This window comes from Strongylocentrotus purpuratus, unplaced genomic scaffold (assembly GCF_000002235.5).
Source record: "Strongylocentrotus purpuratus isolate Spur 01 unplaced genomic scaffold, Spur_5.0 spur5_scaffold_4, whole genome shotgun sequence".
In the NCBI taxonomy this organism is placed as follows: domain Eukaryota; kingdom Metazoa; phylum Echinodermata; class Echinoidea; order Camarodonta; family Strongylocentrotidae; genus Strongylocentrotus; species Strongylocentrotus purpuratus.
This window is the reverse complement of record NW_022145610.1, coordinates 4,859,613-4,877,311: the sequence shown is the minus strand read 5'-3', so window position 1 is coordinate 4,877,311 and position 17,699 is coordinate 4,859,613. Positions and strand designations below refer to the sequence as shown.

Below are 17,699 nucleotides of genomic sequence, written 5' to 3'. Positions count from 1 at the left end.
GCCGTGCTAAAGCCAGGGTAATAATCGGGAGCGCCAGGAGTGTCGAGTCTTACAGACATGAGCGCTTTACAAGAAATCACTATTATTATTATTATTATCATCATGTTAGGTTTTGACTATTCATCTAGGTTTTGTTGTACATGACACTGAAAATATTGTCTTCTTATTTAGGTTACGCAGCTGAAACACAACCTCAAGAATTCCAGTCAAGTGAGCGGAGACGGGGTAGCCCGCGCCTTCCTCAAGACTTTGGTCTACCTCCTTGGTACCTATAGAGAGGCACTCACGTTAGAGGTACCTACACATTCTTGTCCTTGCTTTTTTTTTGGGGGGGGGGGGAGGAAGATGGATTAGGATAAGGATAAAACAGATTCATATGCTCTTAATAAACACATTGAAATAGTGATGTTTGGGGGGTAAAATGTGATAAATCCCGGCTGCTGGTGCTTCTGACTTTATTTAAAGCAGGACTGCACTACTTGTAGCGACTTGGCACCCTCTATATAGCAAACAATGCCTAAGCCGTACCCGTTGGTCCCCATGATCCCCTTTTTCTGATGTTAATTGAGATCTGATTTGGTGAGATAACCACCTGTCAGTGACCTTGCAGGGAGGTCTAATCCCTCCTGGCTAAACTAGTGCTGACAGGCCTTAAAACAAAGTTAGTCTTACAATCCAAACAGTCTTTTTGTATAGGTTGTTAGATTGAAGAGAGTGGGGGAGGGGCATAATTTGTTTTCCTTTCTACTTCTCAACTATAACTATAATTATATTATTTTTAGACATAAACAAAACCAAAACAAAAATTTGGAAAGTTTCATTGGAAAGTTCAATTTTTTGGAAAACGTTCACTGATGATATAAATGTAACTTAAAGATTTGCTGTAGTCAAAGTTGATTTTTCTATGCCTTCATTGTAAGCCCGTGAACTCACATGTCATCTCTTTGATACTGTTTAAAACTATCTTGTATTTTTTTGTTTTTGTTTGTTTTTGCAGAATGGAGAAATTGTATTTGACAGGGATGTATTTGTAACTAATGGTTCCAAACATGAACTACCATTCAGGAATGCGGTGCTTCAGTTGCAACACTTTGCACAGGTAGGATTCATTCACACCTTCTAAGGGCATCTTTATATAATATCCACAGATTACCCATTGCTTACCTAAGTTTGTGAACCTTTGTGATGACCCCAATGGAGAAAATCTAAGGGGAAATAAACAATTTAGAGCTGCCAACATTTGAAATGTTCAATTAGTAATGAGAGAAATGTTGTTGATGTATCTCAATAGCATGGAGCAAGGTCATGTCTACTGAGCCTTGGTGATGAGTCCTTATTGATTCTTCATTGACTTTAAATTCTTATTTGAATAGAGGTCCTTTAAAGGCATCGTTTAACAATGTTAAATCTGAGATTCATGGTCCTACGTGTTATCAGTGTCTGTGAACGGTGAGAGCAAACTGTGGCATGAACGGCCTGCCATAGTTAAGTCGAACTAAAAGCCGATCTTAGTCTTTGTGAAACACTCCCCTGGCCTTCCAAGGCATCAGTAGCACTGTGTTTGTCTTCTCCTATCCTTGACAAGTAGCATGGATGGAAACTTGTTCACCTTTGGTCATTTCATAAACGAGACAAGTAGTTTTTGGTCTTGCACTGAAACTTCTTCACCTCCTCAAAGTTAGGAAACGCTGTCCTCTACAGTTGTCCCATGTGACCAGCAGCAAGAAAAGGAATGTTGTGCTCCAAATAGAATGATATAAACAAGCACTCAGCTTGTTGAAATACCATGCAAATGCACGTTGTACGAATGTGATCATTTCTCATACATAAACTTCCAACAGGGCTTTGACAATATATCTGGTGTACTCTAGATTCTTCCAATACTTTACTGAATTCTGGACTTTCATTCAAATGTACATGTAGCTGACAGTGCAATTCAAAGTATATGTTCTTGTGGATGTGCATTGGTGTATGTACAAAATTCAAATATGTGACCCATACATGTCTGTATTGTATTCTCTATTTGTAGTTTGTTGAGTTTCGAGTAGACGCATTGAATAAGAATGAAGCCATTGACGATCTCTTCGAGGAAGAGCTGGACAGTCGCATAGCATCAGGTGAGGGAGGCAGAATGTTAAAACTGATCTTGAACTATGGCATTGTGAAGACAATAGAAGAAATTATCTTGAGGAGAACAGAAAGAGCCATGATACAGAAGATGTGTAATGTGAAACTGTCTGATAGATAGAACACGAATGAGCTCATGGAAAGGTTGGGTCTGGAAGAAACAGGTGGAACTGGTAAAGAGAAGTGGATTGAGATGGATGGGTCATGTGTTGAGAAGGGAAGATGATGTGCCTCTTAAAAGAGCATGGGATCTGAAAGTGGATGGCGTAAGAGGGAAAGGAATACCGAAGATTACATGGAAAGATATGGCGAAGAAAGAAAGCAGAAATGTTTTTTTGTTTTTGTTGTTGGTGCGGGGAGGGGTAATTTGTTGTCATTTCCAAATGTCATGATTAGATATCATATAGACAACCCCTTCCAGCTTTGAGCATGAGCTTTCTAACTTTCAGTCATGAGCAGATGATTAAAAATGTGTTGATTTGATCATTGTAACCATGGTTTTTTTTCATCAGGTTCTAAAATATAAGATGACACAAGGGGATATCTTCTTCAGGTCAAAACAGAGCCATCTATACACAGAGTTTGACCACCTTGGTTTTACTGGGTCACAACATGGGGTATATTCTTTGTTTTGTGCTTGCCCAACAAAACAGCAGTCGCCATATTGTGTCCAACTCAAACAGGGTTGGCTAAACTCTGTGTATAGATGGCTCTGGGTCAAAACAAAGAGCAGCGCCCTCTGCAGGAGGATCAATCACATTGACCATTAGGAAGTAATCTCTGTTTCATATGATGTACCATAGATATTTTTAGAAAGGAATATTATCTGTTTCGATCCTGATCAGGTTGAGGAGGATTCATATTAATTGTTGTTGCCATGGTTTCTGCCCTCAGGTTCTAAGATACAAGAGGGTATCCGGAGACGTCTCGGGCAGGCCAAAGCCAAGAGCAGTGAGCTATACGGCAAGATCAAGGACAAGTCAAGAGATGCCAAGGACAGGGTAAGATGCAGACCGTAGAGGGCAGCATTCATTAAGAAATGTAGTAGTGTAATCCTTTTCCTTTAATGCCCATAATTATACAAAGAAAAAACAAACAAATATTGAGTCATTGTGGATGAAGAAAGGGTAGAGACATTAATTGATGTGAGTGGTCACCAAACTGTCCGGGCAATGAAAATGGACTGTCAAACCACCTAGAATTATGATCCCCTTTCAGGAATCGTCAATTTGTGGGAAAACCAAATTTAATTATTTCTATATACTGTGACTGGCAACCAAATAGTGAGCCCTAATTAAACAAATCAAAAAGAAATTTAATGAGGCATTCTTTCCTTGAATAGAAATATTTAATCTTAATTACGTTATTATGTCTCTGGTTATAATTGATATTGAAGATGTGGATAGTGTCTGCACTTTGAATGGAGAAAAAAAAAATTGTTTTGGAATTAGTTTTAAAAAAATGTCCAATTAGGAAATTGCTTGAGATATTTTTAACTGAATATTGCAGGTTCTTCGGGATAAGGACTCCACCAAAAAGGCAAGAACTGGCTCATTTATTTCGGCAAAATATTTTTGAAATATCTAACAAAAATTTGATATTGAAATTAGGACCTTGCCAAGATCTGCTTCAGCGGGGAAATGTGAAAGTCCATGCAAACACCAATAATGCTGCTTCTGTAATGTCCAATGCTTTATCTCTTAACAGCAAGAAGGGCATTAAGTCATGCCCTTTTGCACACAGATATTAAACACCTTTCTGCTTTCAGATGACATTGAACATTTCCACTGCTTTATCTGTGGTGTGTTACTTGCTTCGCTGATCACTTCATAATGCAAAACATAAAATGTATTTCGTGACAAATTATACAAGGCATTGTATATAAAGTCTTTAATTGATGTAATCAGCTTTTTCAATAGCTTCCTGCACAAGGTGGAATGGTTTTGTTTGGCATCTTTTCTATGCAAAAAGAAGTTACAAGCTTTAAGCATAGGAGTCTGTCTGTAAACAATTGAACTAGGACCCGTTTCACAAACCCTTTTTTCAATGACAAATTACAAACACCAGTGACAAACCTGCTGATAACCGATCAGAAGCAAGGATTTCAGTAGCTTATAACAAAAACTGTCATTTGTCACCGATGACAAGTTTTGTGAAACACCCCCCTGGTTATGTCTGGCTTTAAGGGAAGTTATGCAAAGATGCTGCTTCAGGAAACTATCCTTTAGTCCTAAATTTCAATGCTATTCCAATGCTTTTACTAATTAAAAGCTTTACTCGTCAGGAAATTCACTTCCATATCACGCTCTTATTGCAATGGTCTTACACAACATATATTGTGCAGTGCAATGCCATGTTGTGTTATGCTATTGCCACTGTTGCTTTAGCTTTCATAAGCTTTGGCACTTTCAAAGCATGTCATTCAAATCAACAACAATAACAACAGTAAACTGTTGTCTACTGGAACTGGATTGCTCCTGTATAAAACCTATGGGCAATGTGAGAGTGCAGTAGTCAACGGGTTATAGCATGTCATTCAGATCAACGATAACAGTAACACCAGAAAAGCTACAACATTATCAGTGGACACATGGAGCATTGCACATCTGAAATCATGTTGTGTGAGACTAGTTGATGATAAAACAAGCTGAAGGTTTCTGGCTTTGGTGTCATTTTCATCTAGGCTTCTATAATCAAATGTAATGTGTCAGGGATATTGTCTCTCTATTGTCAATCAATGTATATTGATCAATCGATTTATTGAGTTTTTTTTCCCTCTGGGGGAATCCTTCCGTCTGTCAGCAATGTATCATCATCAAACATCAGTTACCTCATTTCTGTTTATGTATCTCGAATTATCATGCCACTCTGAAGGTTGTACAAGCTCAAGGCAATTTCAGAGTTCCTGTAAGTTTCTCATACTCATTTGTGATTATGTGTTGCCGTTAGTGGGATATTATTATGTGCTTGGCATTAGGGTATGAACACACATTTTGATCAATGTTTAATTTGTTTTATTTTGGAATGATGAGAATAGCTTCCTTCATATGACACACCTATTCATCCTAAGGGATGCCCAGTGTACCTAGAACTAGCTTCCTTCATACCACACACCTATTCATCCTAGGGATGCCCAGTGTACCTAGAACTAGCTTCCTTCATATCACACACCTATTCATCCTAAGGGATGCTCAGTGTACCTACAACTAGCTTCCTTCATATCACACACCTATTCATCCTAAGGGATGCTCGATGTACCTACAACTAGCTTCCTTTATACCACACACCTATTCATCCTAAGGGATGCTCGGTGTACCTACAACTAGCTTCCTTCATATCACACACCTATTCATCCTAAGGGATGCTCGGTGTACCTACAACTAGCTTCCTTCATACCACACACGTATTCACCCTAAGGGATGCCCAGTGTACCTAGAACTATCTTCCTTCATACCACACACCTAATCATCCTAAGGGATGCTCGTTATACCTAGAACTAGCTTCCTTCATATCACACACCTATTCATCCTAAAGGATGCTCAGTGTACCTACATTGTACAACTAGCTTCCTTCATATCACACACCTATTGATCCTAAGGGATGCTCAGTGTACCTACAACTAGGTTCCTTCATACCATACACCTATTCATCCTAAGGGATGCTCAGTGTACCTACAACTAGGTGCCATCATACCATACACCTATTCATCCTAAGGGATGCTCAGTGTACCTACAACTAGCTTCCTTCATATCATACACCTACTCATCCTAAGGGATGCTCAGTGTACCTACAACTAGCTTCCTTCATACCATACACCTATTCATCCTAAGGGATGCTCGGTGTACCTACAACTAGCTTTCTTTATATCACACACCTATTCATCCTAAGGGATGCTCAGTGTACCTACAACTAGGTTCCTTCATACCATACACCTATTCATCCTAAGGGATGCTCAGTGTACCTACAACTAGCTTCCTTCATACCACACACCTATTCATCCTAAGGGATGCTCGGTGTACCTACAACTAGGTTCCTTTATACCACACACCTATTCATCCTAAGGGATGCTCGGTGTACCTACAACTAGGTTCCTTCATACCACACACCTATTCATCCTAAGGGATGCTCGGTGTACCTACAACTAGCTTACTTCATACCACACACCTATTCATCCTAAGGGATGCTCGGTGTACCTACAACTAAGTTCCTTTATATCACACACCTATTCATCCTAACGGATGCTCAGAATACCTACAACTAGGTTACTTTATACCACACACCTATTCATCCTAAGGGATGCCCGGTGTACCTACAACTAGCTTTCTTTATATCACACACCTATTCATCCTAAGGGATGCTCGGTGTACCTACAACTAGCTTTCTTTATATCACACACCTATTCATCCTAAGGGATGCCCGGTGTACATACAACTAGCTTTCTTTATACCACACACCTATTCATCCTAAGGGATGCTCAGTGTACCTACAACTAGGTTCCTTCATACCATACACCTATTCATCCTAAGGGATGCTCAGTGTACCTACAACTAGGTTCCTTCATACCATACACCTATTCATCCTAAGGGATGCTCGGTGTACCTACATCAGCTTCCTTGATATCACACACCTATTCATCCTAAGGGATGCTCGGTGTACCTTAAACTAGCTTCCTTCATACCACACACCTATTCATCCTAAGGGATGCTCGGTGTACCTACAACTAGGTTCCTTGATATCACACACCTATTCATCCTAAGGGATGCTCAGTATACCTACAACTAGGTTCCTTTATATCACACACCTATTCATCCTAAGGGATGCTCTGTGTACCTACAACTAGCTTCCTTGATATCACACACCTATTCATCCTAAGGGATGCTCAGTGTACCTACAACTAGGTTCCTTCATACCTTACACGTATTCATCCTAAGGGATGCTCGGTGTACCTACAACTAGCTTCCTTTATATCACACACCTATTCATCCTAAGGGATGCTCAGTGTACCTACAACTAGCTTCCTTTATATCACACACCTATTCATCCTAAGGGATGCTCGGTGTACTTACAACTAGCTTCCTTTATACCACACACCTATTCATCCTAAGGGATGCTCAGTGTACCTACAACTAGCTTCCTTTATATCACACACCTATTCATCCTAAGGGATGCTCGGTGTACTTACAACTAGCTTCCTTTATACCACACACCTAATCATCCTAAGGGATGCTCAGTGTACCTACAACTAGCTTCCTTTATATCACACACCTATTCATCCTTAGGGATGCTCAGTGTACCTACAACTAGGTTCCTTCATACCATACACCTATTCATCCTAAGGGATGCTCAGTGTACCTACAACTAGGTGCCATCATACCATACACCTATTCATCCTAAGGGATGCTCAGTGTACCTACAACTAGCTTCCTTCATATCATACACCTACTCATCCTAAGGGATGCTCAGTGTACCTACAACTAGCTTCCTTCATACCATACACCTATTCATCCTAAGGGATGCTCGGTGTACCTACAACTAGCTTTCTTTATATCACACACCTATTCATCCTAAGGGATGCTCAGTGTACCTACAACTAGGTTCCTTCATACCATACACCTATTCATCCTAAGGGATGCTCGGTGTACCTACAACTAGCTTTCTTTATATCACACACCTATTCATCCTAAGGGATGCTCAGTGTACCTACAACTAGGTTCCTTCATACCATACACCTATTCATCCTAAGGGATGCTCAGTGTACCTACAACTAGCTTCCTTCATACCACACACCTATTCATCCTAAGGGATGCTCGGTGTACCTACAACTAGGTTCCTTTATACCACACACCTATTCATCCTAAGGGATGCTCGGTGTACCTACAACTAGGTTCCTTCATACCACACACCTATTCATCCTAAGGGATGCTCGGTGTACCTACAACTAGCTTACTTCATACCACACACCTATTCATCCTAAGGGATGCTCGGTGTACCTACAACTAAGTTCCTTTATATCACACACCTATTCATCCTAACGGATGCTCAGAATACCTACAACTAGGTTACTTTATACCACACACCTATTCATCCTAAGGGATGCCCGGTGTACCTACAACTAGCTTTCTTTATATCACACACCTATTCATCCTAAGGGATGCTCGGTGTACCTACAACTAGCTTTCTTTATATCACACACCTATTCATCCTAAGGGATGCCCGGTGTACCTACAACTAGCTTTCTTTATACCACACACCTATTCATCCTAAGGGATGCTCGGTGTACCTACAACTAGGTTCCTTCATACCATACACCTATTCATCCTAAGGGATGCTCAGTGTACCTACAACTAGGTTCCTTCATACCATACACCTATTCATCCTAAGGGATGCTCGGTGTACCTACATCAGCTTCCTTGATATCACACACCTATTCATCCTAAGGGATGCTCGGTGTACCTTAAACTAGCTTCCTTCATACCACACACCTATTCATCCTAAGGGATGCTCGGTGTACCTACAACTAGGTTCCTTGATATCACACACCTATTCATCCTAAGGGATGCTCAGTATACCTACAACTAGGTTCCTTTATATCACACACCTATTCATCCTAAGGGATGCTCGGTGTACCTACAACTAGCTTCCTTGATATCACACACCTATTCATCCTAAGGGATGCTCAGTGTACCTACAACTAGGTTCCTTCATACCATACACGTATTCATCCTAAGGGATGCTCGGTGTACCTACAACTAGCTTCCTTTATATCACACACCTATTCATCCTAAGGGATGCTCAGTGTACCTACAACTAGCTTCCTTTATATCACACACCTATTCATCCTAAGGGATGCTCGGTGTACTTACAACTAGCTTCCTTTATACCACACACCTATTCATCCTAAGGGATGCTCAGTGTACCTACAACTAGCTTCCTTTATATCACACACCTATTCATCCTAAGGGATGCTCGGTGTACTTACAACTAGCTTCCTTTATACCACACACCTATTCATCCTAAGGGATGCTCAGTGTACCTACAACTAGCTTCCTTTATATCACACACCTATTCATCCTAAGGGATGCTCAGTGTACCTACAACTAGGTTCCTTCATACCATACACGTATTCATCCTAAGGGATGCTCGGTGTACCTACAACTAGCTTCCTTTATATCACACACCTATTCATCCTAAGGGATGCTCAGTGTACCCTCGACTAGGTTCCTTCATACCACACTCCTATTCATCCTAAGGGATGCTCGGTGTACCTACAACTAGCTTCCTTGATATCACACACCTATTCATCCTAAGGGATGCTCAGTGTACCTACAACAAGCTTCCTTCATATCACACACCTATTCATCCTAAGGGATGCTCAGTGTACCTACAACTAGCTTCCTTCATACTACACACCTATTCATCCTAAGGGATGCTCAGTGTACCTACAACTAGGTTCCTTTATATCACACACCTATTCATCCTAAGGGATGCTCAGTGTACCTACAACTAGGTTCCTTTATATCACACACCTATTCTTCCTAAGGGATGCTCGGTGTACCTACAACTAGCTTCCTTCATACCACACACCTATTCATCCAAAGGGATGCTCAATGTACCTACAACTAGGTTCCTTCATAAGGGATGCTCAGTGAACCTACAACTAGGTTCCTTTATATCACACACCTATTCATCCTAAGGGATGCTCGGTGTACCTACAACTAGCTTACTTCATACCACACACCTATTCATCCTAAGGGATGCTCGGTGAACCTACAACTAGCTTCCTTCATACCACACACCTATTCATCCTAAGGGATGCTCGGTGTACCTACAACTAGCTTTCTTGATATCACCCACCTATTCATCCTAAGGGATGCTCGGTGTACCTACAACTTGCTTCTTCATACCATACACCTATTCATCCTAAGGGATGCTCAGTGTACCCTCAACTAGGTTCCTTCATACCACACTCCTATTCATCCTAAGGGATGCTCGGTGTACCTACAACTAGCTTCCTTGATATCACACACCTACATGTATTCATCCTAAGGGATGCTCAGTGTACCTACAACTAGCTTCCTTCATACCACACACCTATTCATCCTAAGGGATGCTCAGTGTACCTACAACTAGCTTCCTTCATACCACACACCTATTCATCCTAAGGGATGCTCAGTGTACCTACAACTAGTTCCTTTATATCACACACCTATTCATCCTAAGGGATGCTCAGTGTACCTACAACTAGCTTCCTTCATACCACACACCTATTCATCCTAAGGGATGCTCAGTATACCTACAACTAGGTTCCTTTATATCACACACCTATTCATCCTAAGGGATGCTGCGTGTACCTACAACTAGCTTCCTTCATACCACACACCTATTCATCCTAAGGGATGCTCAGTGTACCTACAACTAGTTCCTTTATATCACACACATATTCATCCTAAGGGATGCTCAGTGTACCTACAACTAGCTTCCTTCATACCACACACCTATTCATCCTAAGGGATGCTCAGTGTACCTACAACTAGGTTCCTTTATATCACACACCTATTCATCCTAAGGGATGCTCGGTGTACCTACAACTAGCTTCCTTTATATCACACACCTATTCATCCTAAGGGATGCTCGGTGTACCTACAACTAGGTTCCTTCATACCATACACCTATTCATCCTAAGGGATGCTCAGTGTACCTACAACTAGCTTCCTTCATACCACACACCTATTCATCCTAAGGGATGCTCGGTGTACCTACAACTAGTTCCTTTATATCACACACCTATTCATCCTAAGGGATGCTCAGTGTACCTACTACTAGGTTCCTTTATACCACACACCTATTCATCCTAAGGGATGCTCGGTGTACTTACAACTAGCTTCCTTTATACCACACACCTATTCATCCTAAGGGATGCTCGGTGTACCTACAACTAGGTTCCTTCATACCATACACCTATTCATCCTAAGGGATGCTCAGTGTACCTACAACTAGCATCCTTCATACCACACACCTATTCATCCTAAGGGATGCTCGGTGTACCTACAACTAGGTTCCTTCATACCACACACCTATTCATCCTAAGGGATGCTCAGTGTACCTACAACTAGCTTCCTTGATATCACACACCTATTCATCCTAAGGGATGCTCGGTGTACCTACAACTAGCTTCTTCATACCACACTCCTATTCATCCTAAGGGATGCTCAGTGTACCCTCAACTAGGTTCCTTCATACCACACTCCTATTCATCCTAAGGGATGCTCGGTGTACCTACAACTAGCTTCCCTGATATCACACACCTATTCATCCTAAGGGATGCTCAGTGTACCTACAACAAGCTTCCTTCATATCACACACCTATTCATCCTAAGGGATGCTCAGTGTACCTACAACTAGCTTCCTTCATACCACACACCTATTCATCCTAAGGGATGCTCAGTGTACCTACAACTAGCTTCCTTCATACCACACACCTATTCATCCTAAGGGATGCCCGGTGTACCTACAACTAGCTTCCTTCATACCACACACCTATTCATCCTAAGGGATGCTCGGTGTACCTACAACTAAGTTCCTTTATACCACACACACCCATTCATCCTAAGGGATGCTCGGGGTAACTACAACTAGCTTCCTTGATATCACACACCTATTCATCCTAAGGGATGCTCGGTGTACCTTAAACTAGCTTCCTTGATATCACACACCTATTCATCCTAAGGGATGCTCAGTGTACCTACAAATAGGTTCCTTCATACCACACACCTATTCATCCTAAGGGATGCTCAGTGTACCTGCAACTAGCTTCCTTGATATCACACACCTATTCATCCTAAGGGATGCTCGGTGTACCTACAACTAGCTTCTTTATACCATACACCTATTCATCCTAAGGGATGCTCAGTGTACCCTCAACTAGGTTCCTTCATACCACACTCCTATTCATCCTAAGGGATGCTCGGTGTACCTACAACTAGCTTCCTTGATATCACACACCTATTCGTCCTAAGGGATGCTCAGTGTACCTACAACTAGCTTCCTTCATACCACACACCTATTCATCCTAAGGGATGCTCAGTGTACCTACAACTAGCTTCCTTCATACAACACACCTATTCATCCTAAGGGATGCTCAGTGTACCTACAACTAGGTTCCTTTATATCACACACCTATTCATCCTAAGGGATGCTCGGTGTACTTACAACTAGGTTCCTTTATACCACACACCTATTCATCCTAAGGGATACTTGGTGTACCTACAACTAGCTTCCTTGATATCACACACCTATTCATCCTAAGGGATGCTCAGTGTACCTACAACTAGCTTCCTTCATAATACACACCTATTCATCCTAAGGGATGCTCAGTGAACCTACAACTAGGTTCCTTCATATCACACACCTATTCATCCTAAGGGATGCTCAGTGTACCTACAGCTAGCTTCCTTCATATCACACACCTATTCATCCCAAGGGATGCTCAGTGTGCCTACAACTAGGTTCCTTTATATCACACACCTATTCATCCTACGGGTTGCTCGGTGTACCTACAACTAGGTTCCTTTATACTACACACCTATTCATCCCAAGGGATGCTCGGTGTACCTACAACTAGGTTCCTTCATACCACACACCTATTCATCCTAAGGGATGCTTAGTGTACCCTCAACTAGGTTCCTTCATACCATACACCTATTCATCCTAAGGGGTGCTCAGTGTACCTACAACTAGCTTCCTTCATACCACACACCTATTCATCCTAAGGGATGCTCAGTGTACCTACAACTAGCTTCCTTCATACCACACACCTATTCATCCTAAGGGATGCCCGGTGTACCTACAACTAGCTTCCTTCATACCACACACCTATTCATCCTAAGGGATGCTCGGTGTACCTACAACTAAGTTCCTTTATACCACACACCCATTCACCCTAAGGGATGCTCGGTGTACCTACAACTAGCTTCCTTGATATCACACACCTATTCATCCTAAGGGATGCTCGTTGTACCTTAAACTAGCTTCCTTGATATCACACACCTATTCATCCTAAGGGATGCTCGGTGTACCTACAACTAGGTTCCTTCATACCACACACCTATTCATCCTAAGGGATGCTCAGTGTACCTACAACTAGGTTCCTTCATACCACACACCTATTCATCCTAAGGGATGCTCAGTGTACCTGCAACTAGCTTCCTTGATATGACACACCTATTCATCCTAAGGGATGCTCGGTGTACCTACAACTAGGTTCCTTTATATCACACACCTATTCATCCTAAGGGATGCTCGGTGTACGTACAACTAGCTTCTTCATACCACACTCCTATTCATCCTAAGGGATGCTCAGTGTACCTGCAACTAGCTTCCTTGATATCACACACCTATTCATCCTAAGGGATGCTCGGTGTACCTTAAACTAGCTTCCTTTATATCACACACCTATTCATCCTAAGGGATGCTCGGTGTACCTACAACTAGCTTCCTTTATATCACACACCTATTCATCCTAAGGGATGCTCGGTGTACCTACAACTAGGTTCCTTCATACCATACACCTATTGTTCCTAAGGGATGCTCAGTGTACCTACAACTAGCTTCCTTCATACCACACACCTATTCATCCTAAGGGATGCTCGGTGTACCTACAACTAGGTTCCTTCATACCACACACCTATTCATCCTAAGGGATGCTCAGTGTACCTACAACTAGCTTCCTTGATATCACACACCTATTCATCCTAAGGGATGCTCGGTGTACCTACAACTAGCTTCTTCATACACACTCCTATTCATCCTAAGGGATGCTCAGTGTACCCTCAACTAGGTTCCTTCATACCACACTCCTATTCATCCTAAGGGATGCTCGGTGTACCTACAACTAGCTTCCCTGATATCACACACCTATTCATCCTAAGGGATGCTCAGTGTACCTACAGCTAGCTTCCTTCATATCACACACCTATTCATCCCAAGGGATGCTCAGTGTGCCTACAACTAGGTTCCTTTATATCACACACCTATTCATCCTACGGGTTGCTCGGTGTACCTACAACTAGGTTCCTTTATACTACACACCTATTCATCCCAAGGGATGCTCGGTGTACCTACAACTAGGTTCCTTCATACCACACACCTATTCATCCTAAGGGATGCTTAGTGTACCCTCAACTAGGTTCCTTCATACCATACACCTATTCATCCTAAGGGGTGCTCAGTGTACCTACAACTAGCTTCCTTCATACCACACACCTATTCATCCTAAGGGATGCTCAGTGTACCTACAACTAGCTTCCTTCATACCACACACCTATTCATCCTAAGGGATGCCCGGTGTACCTACAACTAGCTTCCTTCATACCACACACCTATTCATCCTAAGGGATGCTCGGTGTACCTACAACTAAGTTCCTTTATACCACACACCCATTCATCCTAAGGGATGCTCGGTGTACCTACAACTAGCTTCCTTGATATCACACACCTATTCATCCTAAGGGATGCTCGTTGTACCTTAAACTAGCTTCCTTGATATCACACACCTATTCATCCTAAGGGATGCTCGGTGTACCTACAACTAGGTTCCTTCATACCACACACCTATTCATCCTAAGGGATGCTCAGTGTACCTACAACTAGGTTCCTTCATACCACACACCTATTCATCCTAAGGGATGCTCAGTGTACCTGCAACTAGCTTCCTTGATATGACACACCTATTCATCCTAAGGGATGCTCGGTGTACCTACAACTAGGTTCCTTTATATCACACACCTATTCATCCTAAGGGATGCTCGGTGTACGTACAACTAGCTTCTTCATACCACACTCCTATTCATCCTAAGGGATGCTCAGTGTACCTGCAACTAGCTTCCTTGATATCACACACCTATTCATCCTAAGGGATGCTCGGTGTACCTACAACTAGGTTCCTTTATATCACACACCTATTCATCCTAAGGGATGCTCGGTGTACCTACAACTAGCTTCCTTTATATCACACACCTATTCATCCTAAGGGATGCTCGGTGTACCTACAACTAGGTTCCTTCATACCATACACCTATTGTTCCTAAGGGATGCTCAGTGTACCTACAACTAGCTTCCTTCATACCACACACCTATTCATCCTAAGGGATGCTCGGTGTACCTACAACTAGGTTCCTTCATACCACACACCTATTCATCCTAAGGGATGCTCAGTGTACCTACAACTAGCTTCCTTGATATCACACACCTATTCATCCTAAGGGATGCTCGGTGTACCTACAACTAGCTTCTTCATACCACACTCCTATTCATCCTAAGGGATGCTCAGTGTACCCTTAACTAGGTTCCTTCATACCACACTCCTATTCATCCTAAGGGATGCTCGGTGTACCTACAACTAGCTTCCCTGATATCACACACCTATTCATCCTAAGGGATGCTCAGTGTACCTACAACTAGCTTCCTTCATACCACACACCTATTCATCCTAAGGGATGCTCGGTGTACCTACAACTAGCTTACTTCATACCATACACCTATTCATCCTAAGGGATGCTCGGTGTACCTACAACTAGCTTCCTTTATATCACACACCTATTCATCCTAAGGGATGCTCAGTGTACCTACAACTAGGTTCCTTGATATCACACACCTATTCATCCTAAGGGATGCTCAGTGTACCTACAACTAGCTTCCTTGATATCACACACCTATTCATCCTAAGGGATGCTCAGTGTACCTACAACTAGGTTCCTTCATACCATACACCTATTCATCCTAAGGGATGCTCAGTGTACCTACAACTAGCTTTTTTCATACCACACACCTATTCATCCTAAGGGATGCTCAGTGTACCTACAACTAGCTTCCTTCATACCACACACCTATTCATCCTAAGGGATGCCCGGTGTACCTACAACTAGCTTCTTTCATACCACACACCTATTCATCCTAAGGAATGCTCGGTGTACCTACAACTAGGTTCCTTTATACCACACACCTATTCATCCTAAGGGATGCTCAGTGTACCTACAACTAGCTTCCTTCATACCACACACCTATTCATCCTAAGGGATGCCCGGTGTACCTACAACTAGCTTCCTTCATACCACACACCTATTCATCCTAAGGGATGCTCGGTGTACCTACAACTAAGTTCCTTTATACCACACACACCCATTCATCCTAAGGGATGCTCGGGGTAACTACAACTAGCTTCCTTGATATCACACACCTATTCATCCTAAGGGATGCTCGGTGTACCTTAAACTAGCTTCCTTGATATCACACACCTATTCATCCTAAGGGATGCTCAGTGTACCTACAAATAGGTTCCTTCATACCACACACCTATTCATCCTAAGGGATGCTCAGTGTACCTGCAACTAGCTTCCTTGATATCACACACCTATTCATCCTAAGGGATGCTCGGTGTACCTACAACTAGCTTCTTTATACCATACACCTATTCATCCTAAGGGATGCTCAGTGTACCCTCAACTAGGTTCCTTCATACCACACTCCTATTCATCCTAAGGGATGCTCGGTGTACCTACAACTAGCTTCCTTGATATCACACACCTATTCATCCTAAGGGATGCTCAGTGTACCTACAACTAGCTTCCTTCATACCACACACCTATTCATCCTAAGGGATGCTCAGTGTACCTACAACTAGCTTCCTTCATACAACACACCTATTCATCCTAAGGGATGCTCAGTGTACCTACAACTAGGTTCCTTTATATCACACACCTATTCATCCTAAGGGATGCTCGGTGTACTTACAACTAGGTTCCTTTATACCACACACCTATTCATCCTAAGGGATACTTGGTGTACCTACAACTAGCTTCCTTGATATCACACACCTATTCATCCTAAGGGATGCTCAGTGTACCTACAACTAGCTTCCTTCATAATACACACCTATTCATCCTAAGGGATGCTCAGTGAACCTACAACTAGGTTCCTTCATATCACACACCTATTCATCCTAAGGGATGCTCAGTGTACCTACAGCTAGCTTCCTTCATATCACACACCTATTCATCCCAAGGGATGCTCAGTGTGCCTACAACTAGGTTCCTTTATATCACACACCTATTCATCCTACGGGTTGCTCGGTGTACCTACAACTAGGTTCCTTTATACTACACACCTATTCATCCCAAGGGATGCTCGGTGTACCTACAACTAGGTTCCTTCATACCACACACCTATTCATCCTAAGGGATGCTTAGTGTACCCTCAACTAGGTTCCTTCATACCATACACCTATTCATCCTAAGGGGTGCTCAGTGTACCTACAACTAGCTTCCTTCATACCACACACCTATTCATCCTAAGGGATGCTCAGTGTACCTACAACTAGCTTCCTTCATACCACACACCTATTCATCCTAAGGGATGCCCGGTGTACCTACAACTAGCTTCCTTCATACCACACACCTATTCATCCTAAGGGATGCTCGGTGTACCTACAACTAAGTTCCTTTATACCACACACCCATTCATCCTAAGGGATGCTCGGTGTACCTACAACTAGCTTCCTTGATATCACACACCTATTC

At 42.3% G+C, this 17,699-nt stretch overlaps 1 protein-coding gene across 6 annotated transcripts in view; it reads left to right on the top strand.

The window, feature by feature from the left end:
- LOC100889676 (DENN domain-containing protein 1B) overlaps positions 1-17,699 on the top strand; it is an 85,839-nt gene that overhangs the window by 30,105 nt on the left and 38,035 nt on the right. For 4 of the 6 annotated variants that reach the window (XM_030997780.1, XM_030997782.1, XM_030997784.1 and 1 more), the window contains 5 exons: positions 172-294; positions 998-1,099; positions 2,030-2,117; positions 3,022-3,128; positions 5,002-5,034. In XM_030997780.1, coding sequence (XP_030853640.1) covers positions 172-294; positions 998-1,099; positions 2,030-2,117; positions 3,022-3,128; positions 5,002-5,034 — 453 coding nt within the window. The remainder of the gene's footprint in view (positions 1-171; positions 295-997; positions 1,100-2,029; positions 2,118-3,021; positions 3,129-5,001; positions 5,035-17,699) is intronic. The other 2 variants (XM_030997783.1, XM_030997781.1) reach the window with 1 other exon arrangement.